The sequence below is a fragment of the Engraulis encrasicolus genome, chromosome 7 (assembly GCF_034702125.1).
Source record: "Engraulis encrasicolus isolate BLACKSEA-1 chromosome 7, IST_EnEncr_1.0, whole genome shotgun sequence".
Classification (NCBI taxonomy): Eukaryota; Metazoa; Chordata; class Actinopteri; order Clupeiformes; family Engraulidae; genus Engraulis; species Engraulis encrasicolus.
The window spans coordinates 9,191,114-9,204,125 of NC_085863.1; the positions used below are offsets into that span (position 1 = coordinate 9,191,114).

The 13,012-nt window shown below is 40.4% G+C and overlaps 1 protein-coding gene across 1 annotated transcript in view; it reads left to right on the forward strand.

Moving 5' to 3' along the window:
• The window catches only part of LOC134452411 (multidrug and toxin extrusion protein 1-like), a 29,582-nt gene extending 17,977 nt beyond the window's left edge, over positions 1–11,605 (forward strand). Inside the window, exons 10-17 of the mRNA XM_063202800.1 lie at positions 2,971–3,038; positions 4,862–4,970; positions 5,923–5,998; positions 6,088–6,157; positions 6,987–7,119; positions 7,462–7,556; positions 7,927–8,112; positions 10,013–11,605. Of these exons, the coding sequence (XP_063058870.1) occupies positions 2,971–3,038; positions 4,862–4,970; positions 5,923–5,998; positions 6,088–6,157; positions 6,987–7,119; positions 7,462–7,556; positions 7,927–8,112; positions 10,013–10,333 (1,058 nt within the window). The 3' untranslated portion in view covers positions 10,334–11,605. The remainder of the gene's footprint in view (positions 1–2,970; positions 3,039–4,861; positions 4,971–5,922; positions 5,999–6,087; positions 6,158–6,986; positions 7,120–7,461; positions 7,557–7,926; positions 8,113–10,012) is intronic.
• The last annotated feature ends 1,407 nt before the right edge of the window (positions 11,606–13,012 follow it).

The window sequence follows — 13,012 nt, forward strand, 5'->3', positions numbered from 1 at the left end:
CATCTATGATAATACACCTCTTTATTTTGGATTTGAACAACTTAAAAGCTGTTTTTACCACATTTTCAACAACCAGTGGCTTACTTCCTAGATAATCTAACTAATGAAGTAAAAAACACATGCTCATACTGTGCACACACAAAAATAAAGTGTTTATGCAAGATGCCATTGACTTGAGAGGGCTATTTATTTTGCTAAATGCAGGTACTAATTAGGCCACTTTCACCACTCTCAGATTACTGTCACCACCGTCAGTTCTTAAGTCACCACCGTAAGAAGGAGTTTTGGACATTTTAAAGGAATGTGCATACAACATTTTCCTTAGGAGTTGTTGAAATATCAAAGTAATAGCCAATTTAAGCCTACACGAATATTTGTGAAATTACAAAAAATTGTTTGTTGTATTTAGGCGTTAAGTAAGCATCGTATGACGGTACATATTTTAAAATTAGAACACATGAAACAGTATTAAAATAGAACAAAAGTGAATTTTCAACATTTAAAGGCATATGTGTGAACCAAAAAATACACATAATCACTTAAAAACTCCAGATACATATGCAACCAAATTAATACAATTTTAATAACTTTTAATTGTGTCTGACGGTGTTGACAAAAAACAAGGTATGATCGGAGAAAAGCCTGATTTCTGAAAAAAATACATAATGGGGAGATTGGCCTTGTGCATTTCTGAAAAGCCAAGACCTTAGTCTACGAGGATATACCATATCATTTTGTAATTCACTTTGTTTTTTTCTGTCAACATTACAACCTGTTTTAGCCACTTTCTCAAGAATCAGTGCTATTCAAGTATACATACATACCATGTGTGAAAAAATGACCCTGTGGTTCAAGGGGCTCAAGGAAGCATCACAGACCTCTGGTAGTGAACATTGTTACAAAAACTGGGTCAGTACTTCTCAGTAGTTTCAGAAACAGAGACCTCTGCTGGTGAAAAGCCAGGGCTGCAAATGGGCCCAAACAAAACAACAACAACAACAACAACAACAACAACAACAAAAAACAAGCAAAGAAAGACTCAAGCAAACAAAAAAACATGGTGTTTAATTGCCTGATGTTACAATACCATACCATACCATACCATGATATTAAACATACATACAGTTGAGGACGATATTATTAGCCCCCCTCCTGAAATTAGACATACTGTATCTCTTCATTGATCATTGAGAATGATCATTATTAATAAATGTATGTTATTCTGGAAAAAAATACACCATGGAGATAGTATCCAATAAGTTAAATTTGGACTTTTCCATTTTCACAATGAGTTTAAACCAAACAGTGTAAAAATGGCAAGGACAAAATTATTAGCTCCCTTATCATTAATAGTCAATACAGTGCCATTTATGAACAAAAATTGACACCAGGCACTTTGATTAGTTTGATTAGTTGTTAACTATGTTGGCACATGTCCTACCAGGGATTTTGGTCCATTTTTTCATTGCAAATAGTTAAGCTGGTCCAAATTGCATGGATGTTGAGGATGGACATTCATTTTCAGCACTCTTCAAATACTATCTGAAGGATTGAAGTCTGAACCACTCCATGACCATGGTTTTAGTATCCTTGAAGAACATTTGAACTATTTTGGATGCAAGTTTTGGGTTATTATCTTATTGAAAGATCCAGTGAAGATCTTAACTCCCTCTATGAGCATATTTTACAAGGTCACTTTCCACATTCTATCATAATTTTCAGTTTTTATGGTGCCGTACACCCAAACAAGGTTTCCTGTGGCTGAGGCTGCCACAGAATGATGCATCCACCACCATGTTTAATTGTGGAAACCATCTTATAACGATTCAAGGCCTATCCCTTTCTTCACCTGACAGAAGCAGAATTCATGCATCAAAGCAGGTGCAATTGAATATCATCAGATGAAAGCAGAGACGTTCAAAGCTCATTTTTGACTTTCAAATGTTCACAGGTAAAGCTCAATAACACTCTGATATGCACTGCCTTTAGTAAAGGGGTTCTTCTGTGATGATGGCCCCAAAGCCCAATATGATGACAAGCCCTAACAACTGTCTTTCTTGGGGGGGGGAACCTCCAGGTGAGGCCAGGTCAATAACAATCATCTAGGCAGGTGTCCAATGCTTCTTTGGTCTAATGAGGCTAAGCAGTTTCCACAGTTACACATAGTGGAAGGGCATCAAGTTTAGTTTGTTATTCAGCCTCAGACACAGGGAGTCTGGGTCTGAATCTGGATTGCTGGGTCTTCCAACAACATTGTAACCCAAAGCATACATTTAGATTAGTTCAGAGGTTCTTCAAGGACACTAAAACCATGATATTGGAATCACCCGCTCATATTCCAGTCCTCAATCCCACTGAGAGTCTGTGGTTAATGTCTATGCTCAGCATCCATGCGATTTGGACCAGCTAGAACACTTTGCAGTGAAAAAATGGGCCAAAATCCCTAGTGGGGCACGAGCCAACCTAGGTAGCAACTTATCAGAGCCTGTTGTCAGTTTTGGTTCATAAATGGCGCCTTATTGACTATTAATGATCAGGGGGCTAATAATTTTGTCCTTGTCATTTTTGCCCTTTTTTGTTTAAAATCATCGTAACAATAGAAAAATCCAAATTCAACTCATCGAACATTATCTCCATCAGTGTATTTGTTTCCAGAATAACAGAAACGGTGAATAATGGTAATTCTTACTGAGAAATCAAGAGAAATGTCTAATTTCAGGAGGGGGGCTAATAATATCGTCCTCAACTGTATACCCATACATATTAAACATGTAGGAAAATGTTAATGGGGAGTAAGCTGAAGGTTAGCTCCCTGATAGTGGGTAGCTTGCCTTTTCCATGATCCTTTTATTTCACCTGCTGCCCCCCACAGGCAACCTAACTATCCCAGATGGGGCTTGTAATTCTTAAGTCTATTAGATGTTTACTTCTGCTACTGTCATTTACTGTATTTCCTTCTTGTTTGCTTAGGTATGTTTGGTGAAGTGGAGCTGTCTGCTCAGCACATAGTGTTAGAGTTGGGGACAATAGCTTACATGGTAAGTCACATGTGGACGTACTGTAGAGAAAATGAAGTCAATTGCTCTACCATTAGAAAGTTACAGTAAAATTGTCTGAAGAGCAGTACACGTTGTATTTTTTTCTTTAATACCGTACCCGCTTTAGTCTTCCCTCATACGACCCCAATCTGCTTGCAATTTGCTGGAGGCAATGTTTTGTGTGTGTGTTGCATGTTTTTGTATATCATTTCCACTGTCCGCGACCTCAGTCAGTCATTATTGCTTTACATTACATTGCATTTGGCAGATGCTTTCTAACCAACACAACTTACAATTGAGGACATAATCATATTGGCTCTTTCCGGCCCTGTGTAGTTTGGCACAGCTTCGTGAGCTCCACTACTAGGAGTTCGTTACAATATGCGACCTTGCCTCCTCCACTTGTGCTTGCCTCCTCTTACCAGGAAGTAATATGTCATGATGACATCACTGACCACAGCATTATATTTCAATATCTTGCAAGAGCTTCTTCTCATTTGCAATTGGGATGGTGAATGAAAAACAGTCCCTCAAAAGTTGTTGTGGCTAGGCTGACAGCTGGGAAACTTTATCGTTTTCTCCACGGAGGGGGGACCAGGAGGAGGGGCGAAGAGACATGCACAAGTGGAGGAGGCAAGGTCGCATATTGGAACGCACTCTGGGAGAGGAGAGCACACGCGTTGTCTCCGCCTTCAGAAGGCATGGCTTTATCCATCATTCTGCCCGTCTTCGCCACTAAAAAAATCCTTCAAAAAAACGTTTCTGTTCATCTCTAAAGAGTCAGTATATAAATATATTATGTCCTGTGACTCCTCAATGCCAGCTGCCATTGCTATTGAAGCAATAAATGCTCAGTCAATTTTCCCCTCTGTGTGTGTGTGTGTGTGTACTGTACCTCCACCAGGGGGCCCTGGAGCCACATACACACACAGAGTGCATTCCAATATGCAACCTTGCGTCCTCCACTTGTGCTTGTGGCCTCGCCCCACCTCCTGGCCCCTCCTCCGTGGAGAAAACAATAAAGTTTCCCAGCTGTCAGCCTAGCCACAACAACTTTTGGGGGACTGTTTTTCATTCACCATCCAATTGCAAATGAGAAAATAACTTGACAATTGAGCTTTTGCAAGATATTGAAATATAATGTTGTTGTCAGTGATGTCATCATGACATATTACTTCCTGGTACGAGGCCACAAGCACAAGTGGAGGACGCAAGGTCGCATATTGGAACGCACCCACAGAGGTCTTGTGAGAACCAGGCTAATAATCATAGCCAACATCACTAGAGAAGACAAATTACAAAGGAAATATAAAGAACAACAAGTGTAAGTGGCTGTATTTCAAATTATTTGAGTCAACAATAAATTGAAGTGGATGAGCAAAAGTGAAATGTTTTTAATGTTGTCCCATTAAAATATAGACTTATAAATGTGCAGAAATGTGAGGGATGTACTCACTTCTATGGTATATTCTTTAACATGGATGTCATAAAGTAGTTGCAAATTGTGAATGAATATAAATTGTCTTGTGTGTGACACAATTGGGTCAAAGACGTCCAACATGGCACTGACCTTCAGTGCTAACAGATGCTTTTGCTTACTGTAACTGTGAAAAACTTGAAATTTCAAAAAAAAAAATTGAAAAGTGAATGCATGAAAGCCAAGCCATATATTTTTTTTTAAATCTTTTTTTGCATTTACAGTAAGCAAAAGTATCCGTTGCACTGAAGGAAATGTTGGATGTCTTTGACCCAATTATGTTGACCAAAATAACACTAAAGAGGCCTGTTATTGACCTGTTATTACCTACTGTGTGCTCCCTCAGCTCCCCCTGGGCATCAATGCTGCTGTGTGTGTGCGCGTGGGCAACTCTCTAGGTGCCGGGGATGACAAGCAGGCCCTGGTCATATGCAAAGTTGGTCTAGCGCTGTGTAGTGAGTATAGCCTCTCTTTCTATGTCTTCCTTTCATACAGCTCAACACATTCTTTTTTTTTTTACATTACATTCGTATTTAGCAGACGCCTTTGTTCAAAGCGACTTACAAGGAGCAATTTAAACAAAAACAGGGGAAGGCACAGTGTACAGTTGGAACACTTCAAAGTGTTGGGGGGGGGTTAACATTTTTAACATTAACATTATTCATTTCAAAAATTTCAAATACATACAAAGAACAGAACTACACAAAACAGCACTCACTCTAAAAAAAAAGTTAAAGGTAAAACAAGGTCAGGGGAAAAAAATAAGTGAATTAATTAAACATTGCTGACATAAAACTGTACGTAGTGATTTCCTGCTTATATGTGAAGGCTCAAACCCAGACCCCTTGGAAGTGAACTGTACTGACCTTTATTGACGTGGTCTCAGTACGGTTCGCTTAGGAGTCCTGACAAGTTAGACTCGTGACTAGGTGTTATCACTCATGGAGAGTTCTAGAGGACCAGGTGTTAACTTGTCAATGAGAGGACTGGCACACCATTAAACTCTATCAGGACCAGAAAGAGTAGCCTGTTCTTTTTGTAATACCCAATATGAACAAAAACAGAACAAAAGCATTACAAGTCAGATGACAGTAGGATTCTGAGAATATTGGGAAAACATCCAGAGACAGGACCGCAGTGGAGATCACGTTCACACACACACACACACACACACACACACACACACACACACACACACACACACACACACACACACACACACACACACACACACACACACACACACACACACACACACACACACACACACACACACACACACACACACACACACTTAAACTGTATACACAGGCCTTCACCCTATTTAAACTGACCATGGTGCTACATAAAACAAATATAATGTAATGTAATAAAGTAATGTATTATTACTATTATTTCCCACTGCAGCCACAATGACTGTGCTTCAGGCCATTGTGTTGGCTTCAATCAAATCTTTCATAGGTTACCTCTTCACCAATGATGAGTGAGTTTTTCCTGCATTTTATCAAAAGGTACACAAGTACATAATGTAGTCGCTTTTAAGAAATGACATTTCGCAAATTGTTTTTTCAGGGACATTGTGGGAATTGTCTCCAAACTTCTGACCATTTTTATACTCCTGCAACTCTTTGACGGTCTTGTGGTCAGTTGTTTCTCTTACAATAAATATGATTCTTCTAAAAATCAATAAAAAGTTGATTATTTTAATCAGATGACTATGGCATTCCCTACATGCAGTGTACCAATAGCCTACTGGCGTTGTAATCCAAGCGATGATGTACTTCACACAGGGTGGGGGGGCAGGAGGGGTTCACAATTTTTAGAACATTACTGGGCAAGAACAGTGTTGGGAAGATAACTTTTAAAATACATTCCCCAACAGATTACAGACTCCATGCCTCAATTGTAGTTTGTAACATAATCAATTAAAATTGCTCAATGTGTTTAATGTATTCTGAATACTTCAGATAGTTTTTGATTACTTGATATATTGTCAATACATTTTACACAAATCATTCTCATTGAGCTGACATAACTCGCCTGCCTGCCCCTTTCCTCTTTAAATGTGTAGTTGTATCTGAATTTACAATAAAAAATCACCATTCACATGAACATGACATTCCCATAGGCCTTATCCTGTTTGGGTTTTTGAAAATGTTTGGGATGACCAAAACTCATAGGATATCTTAACATGTCAAACAGGAAAGTAAACTCCTGTAGTCCATTTATTTTACCATAACAGCTTTATTCGGATTACCACCCATTGAATCAGTAACTGTAAGGGGATATACTGTACAGTAACTCTGTAATCTGAATGCTGTAATCTGGTGCACGTAATCAGTTACTCCCCAACACTGCTTCTAATCTGCACTGGTTTCATGAAACATTTCACTAAGTGAATTGATGATTATTAACGTGCTGTACTGTAAGTCAGACTGATGTACAGTGTCTGCTCTTGTCTTACACTGCAGTGTGTGAGTTATGGGGTGCTGGTTGGAGCTGGGAAGCAGAAGATCGTGGCCATCTCCAACCTGGTCTGCTACTACTGCTTTGGCCTGCCAGCCGGCATCACCCTCATGTTTAAAGCCTGCCTAGGGATTTTAGGTACGTAGTTGCACATTCACAGCCGCCCTCTCCTCCTGTCCTCCTTAACACCAGACAAAATGACACACAAAGAGATTTTCATAGGTGACTGGAATGCATAACCAACCCCCACACCTACACACTTATCTTTTTACACTTCTACTCTGTGGATGCTGCTGATCCACCAAATTCAACCTCCCAGCAGCTGTGCTTTTATCAGAGCACGCACCAACCCCTTTTTGAAGTTTAAAGGCATTTAGACCAAGTTCTAATGAAGTGTATGTTGGAAATACGTTTTGTGGCATTTGGAAATATCTTGCAATGATGAGTGGAAAATATCTGGGTTATTTTTGTGTATTACAGGTTTGTGGCTCGGCCTCCTCCTTAGTGTTGTATTGCAGGCGTGCTTTTTTGTTACTTGCATCTTCAAACTGGACTGGAGAAAAGCAGCTACTCAGGTGAGCTCTCCTCATCATCACACAAGCATGGCACATAATAATGTATTAATGTGTGTGTGCGTGTGTGTGTGTGTGTGTGTGAGAGAGAGAGAGAGAGAGAGAGATGCCTTGGCAATAAGTATGCAACAGTGAGCTATATATGATTATTTTATGTGTAAATATGTGTGTTATGTCTTGTGGACAATGTCTTTATGTCTTTATTTATGTGTGTATGCTACTTGACACCTTAATTTCCCCCTGGGATCAATAAACGCTACTCTACTCTACTCTACTTATTATTTTAGCTGTCCACTAGAAGATCATTATCATGTTGGGAGAGGGTAACTGCAATAAATATCTAAATCCACTGTATGCACGGTATAACTCCCAGGCTCAGAAGCGTGCTGGGAAGAAGGTCGAGGTGGCATGTGTGGAGCAGAAGCTGCCCGTTGACTATCAGACCGTGGAGCAGAAGCCTCCCGTTGACTATCAGACCGTGGAGCAGAAGCCTCCCGTTGACTATCAGGCCGTGGAGAACACCCTGCTACCAGAGAAGAGCTTAGATGTTGGGGCAACGGTGAGCACCTTGACACCAGGGCTATCATATCATATTCCCGTCTAGTTGGTCTGTTTAGAATGATAATCTGTGGGTTAAATCATATTGGGTGTTTTTTTGTAGATGTGTGACCATAAAAACCAGTGGAACTTAAATCAAATAGTGGATAGGAGATCTAGTGTCTCCAAGCAGTTTTTGAGCTTATTTTTGGGCCGGTAATCATCTGTCACATCTGGCTACTGGGTCACACACTGGCAGTGTTGCCAGATTTTCTACGACAAATAAGCGACTGACGTCCTAAAAACAAGCCCAAAAGAAGCGACTGAGGGGCGTCGTGAAAACAAGCCCAAAAGAAGCGACAGAAAGGGTGGGTTGTCAGTCGCGTGCCTGGTCAGGGAAGACCTTGCTCTTTGTGGGGATCTGCGTGGCAGCTAAAATCCCCACAAGTGACCACAGAAAGTGGGAGTTAACAATATTGTAGTAGGGTCACTTGTAAGGATGAGTGAGAAAAAACAAGTTGCCATTGAGAAACACATTCAAATCACCACCAGAGCAGGAGAAAACTGCAAGCCCAACTCTGAAAAGAACAAGCCCAAAAAAACCGCAACCCGCGACTTTACAAAATTAAAAGCGACTGCTCAAAAAAAGAAGCCCAAAGTCGCGTATAATAAGCGGACTTGGCAACACTGCACACTGGGTATTTCTCAAAACCTAGTCTGCACACTTCCAAGTGTGCTCAGCCTAATTAGTCACGCACAGTGATTGGATACTCTTTGGTGAACTCTATGGAGTATCCAATCACTGGGCGTGACTAATTAGGCTGAGCACACTTGGAAGTGTGCAGACTAGGTTTTGAGAAATACGACTGTTTCTCAAAGTGAAGCGTACGGCCCTTGGAGTGCCACAGCCTTGAAGTCATACAACAATACCAAAACAAGGCTCAAAGCCTTACAAGCATTTCAAACGATAAGAGCGGAACAGGTCTGGATGGGATGAAGTTGGTAAATTGCCCGGACCTCATTCAAACCAGGGGTCCGTTTCTCGAAAGCGTCTTTGCAATCGTCGTTAGCAAAGTCCTTCGTAAGAGCGACTCAACTCTCTCTCGACAGCGACGCTCACCACTAAATCCAAGGGAATGGTAAAATGGTCTTAAAGGGGAACTCCACTTTTTTGAACATTAAGGCCATTTTCTGAGTGGTCTGCAATGTTTAAGAGCAAACATGAAATAGCAGCAAACATGAAATAAACAGTGAGGGGGACTCTAAAACATTGCAGACCACTCAGAAAACGGCCTTAATGTTCAAAAAAGTGGAGTTCTCCTTTAAGACGGTCTTAAGACGGTTAGCAACGACAAGAATTGAGAAACGGACCCCTGGTCCGCATGAGTCCGTTTATGTTGCACCTCAGCACTAGTCTGACAGGCCAGACCATTCATGTTCAATTACTTCGTAATTCACAAATGGTCTGATTAATACTCTTCTCTGGGGAGGGTTTGCAAAGACCACCAGATGGCCGGACAAATTGGGCCAATAAGCAAATGCACTTGAGCACATAACAACATACGTCATGAACGTCAACTGTCCCCTCATTTCAAACCAGACCTGAGCTCACTCCTCCCACCCAAGCCCTCCAGGGCATCGAGGATCCAGACCAAAAATTAATTATGAAGTAATTCATGTGGTCTGGTAAAATCAGGCTACCATCATCCTCCATCCATGTACAAGATCTTCAGAGGCTTAGTGATGTGATTCTCCTGCTTTAAGCGCTGAGTTGACTCATTCAGCCTTAATATAGTATGTTATAATTATTGTCTTGGATCGATTTGTAACGCTCACTGCAATACTGTGATGGTCTGTCTGGACCTCTCTCTCTCTCTCTCTCTCTCTCTCTCCTTCTCTGTGATCTTCCTCTTGGTTTTCAGGTACCTGGGTTGTCCAAAGTGGGCGCCTCCTGCCTCAAGGAAAATGGCTACAGCGAAGTGAGCACTGAGGATCAGAGCCAGCAGGAGGGTGGGAAGGGTGAAGGACACGTGGAGCAGCAGCTAGAGAAGACGTCACCACCATCAACACAGCTCTCCGTCGCACAGCTGGTGCTGCGGAGGGGACTGGCGGCGCTGGCCGCTGCCGCCATTCTGGTGGTCGGGGTAGTGATTCATTTGAGCTTCCCGCCGGACATCTTTCACAACGCTGCCAGCAGTGCTGGTAACCAAAGCCTCGTCTATAACTGTACTGCCCCATTCTGAGACTCCTAAATCCAGAATTGTCACTTAGCAAGTTAGTGACACTCTGGCAGGACTGTGGGATCTTGGGGAATCTCTAAAGGTTTATACTGCGAGAAAAGATGAATTTTCTAAACTGGGTTTCCATTATGAAGGTATTCGTTTTTGCTGTCCATTTTCTTTTTTTTAAAATTCGTTTTAGTCATAAAACAGAATGTATTTTTTATTATTATTTCTTGTCATAATTACTCATTCACATAAAAACATTGTATTTTTATTAGTCTCTAGATTAATTTACAATTTTCACAATTGTTTCCTACTTCAACTTATTTAATTCATTTTAGTATACTTATATGTACAGTATAATATAGTATATATATATTAATTTATATAATTATATACAATATATATATTAGTATATACCTTATATTAATACAAATGTTATAATGCAACTACAGTATTTGTTTCTAAGTGTGTGTGTGTGTGACAGAGAGAGAGAGAGCGAGAGCGAGAGAGATAGAGAGCAAGAGACAGCACTATCTCACGTGAACCCTGGACAATGGGTGCCTTCTTGGTAGCTTCCATAGCTGGTGTGTTAAAGTGGGAATGTGTATTTGAAAGGACTTAAAGTCAAATGTATAGTTTTGATATTGTACATAAATACATACATTTTGATTGAAGTTCACATCGTGGATCAATAGCAATACCTTATTCCTTGAAATGTACATTCTCGTGCACAGCTTGTCACAGCAAGCTCTTCAATACAACATAGTAAGATTCAATGCAAGAGTGAGTTTGTAATCTTCTGTTTCACAGATGTCTGTGTGCTGTTAAGGCATTGAGTGTATAGAACAGAGCTAACCAGCATCCATACGCTTGCATGCAAAATTGAAGGCATACATCAAGCACATCCCCAGCCTTAGAGACGGCCTCTTCCCACAGATCATTAGGATGCTTAACTTTCATGAGGAGCCACAGACGAGAGTCCTGTCAGAATTATTCCTCACATATCTTTTTTTACTGAAAAAGACTTTTTCCTGAGAAGACTTTATCTACTTTTCCTACAATTTTTTTTCTTTTGGGGACTTTTTTTTGAGCCTCCCTTGGTTTGCTACGGATTGTTTGCTTCCCGACAAAGTGGGAGGAGTTCCCCATTTTTCCAGAGCTCAGAAACAATATTTCTATTGCTCCTGGCCTGACTAGAAGCAACGCTGAAGGTGTTGCCTCATTAGGAGGGTGCAGCCTGGACAGTTTACAAGAGGCTACGAATCATTTTAAAAAGTTAACAAGAAAAAGGATGATTGGATGATTGGAAGCACCATCACATCATATCATGGCATAGCACTTTGGCCAGCTGTCTTTGTTGTTTTAAAAGTGCATTACAAATAAACTTTGATTGGACTTGACTTGATGCATTTGTTTTCTGGACTGAAGGGTAACAAAAATAGCACATCATGATAATGCTTCCTTGCACTGATACAGTATCGTGACTCTGCACATCATGATTTCTCAGTTCGATACAATATCGTTACAGCCCTAGTATCTATGTGTACAAATGATAAGTGGCCAAGCTACAATGGAACTCAAAAAATAGGCTGCTAGAATGTTGATAAAAAAGGTTGCTAGAATTTTCTAATAAAATGAAACACAAATGAAAATAAAATAGAAATGAACTCGGTAAAATAACTTTAATGGAAGACTGTTGCAAGGCAGCCTGCGTCTGCAAACACGATTACCACTTGGCTGTTTATGGTTAAAAGAACTTTCAGGATACATAATGTTCAAAAAAGTACAGTGTCTTTGATGCGCAAAAACCCTGGTTCCCTTCTGTAGCCCCTTAATGCACGCCGTACCTCCTGTGGCACGCTGTAATAGACATTGAAAGTTAACTACTATAGTACTACACTACTATGACAGTGCACAGGGCCTTTAGTTATACATTACGACTTGGTCATTGCCATTCTGGTAACAGCTAATTTATAATGCCGTGTCTTAAGGGGTTAAAAAAGGGGTGAACTTACAGATTGGCTTTTACCTCACTTCACGTCAAATACAGTACATGTAGGCAATGAGCAAATTGATACCTTTATAATGCAATGAGCAAATTGATAAAGTAAAGAAAGCTCCCGCACACTGTTCACATTTGCATGGTTTAATGCAACGTTTCGGTCTACTGACCTTCTTCAAGCAATTTTGCTTGAAGAAGGTCAGTAGACCGAAACGTTGCATTAAACCATGCAAATGTGAACAGTGTGAGAGAGCTTTCTTTGCTTTAACGTTGGTGACCTAGGGGTTCCACTCCTACGCACCTGACCAAGGAGGTTTGCAAGAATTCTCCACTTACTAAATGAGCAAATTGCTACCTTCATAACCTTACTGTCACCAAAATTGTAGTGAACAAGTCCTATTGTTATTGATATCAATGTTTCTATGAAGTAGTTGAGTATTCTCAGCAGTGTTGATGTGTCCATCTGCTACAAGAGACAACAATCCTACGTTACGTTAAATCTTACGCTTCGTTTCACTCAATTCACTTACGTAGATGTACCATATTTTTCCTGCTAGTCTTTTCACAGATGATTTATACATTCATCTTTTTTGGCTTGACTTTCATATTGCCCAGAGAAGTAGTGCGCTATATGACATTTTATATGACATTTTGCTGGTTATCTGCAATGCTAGTTATAGGAATGTCATCTCAGT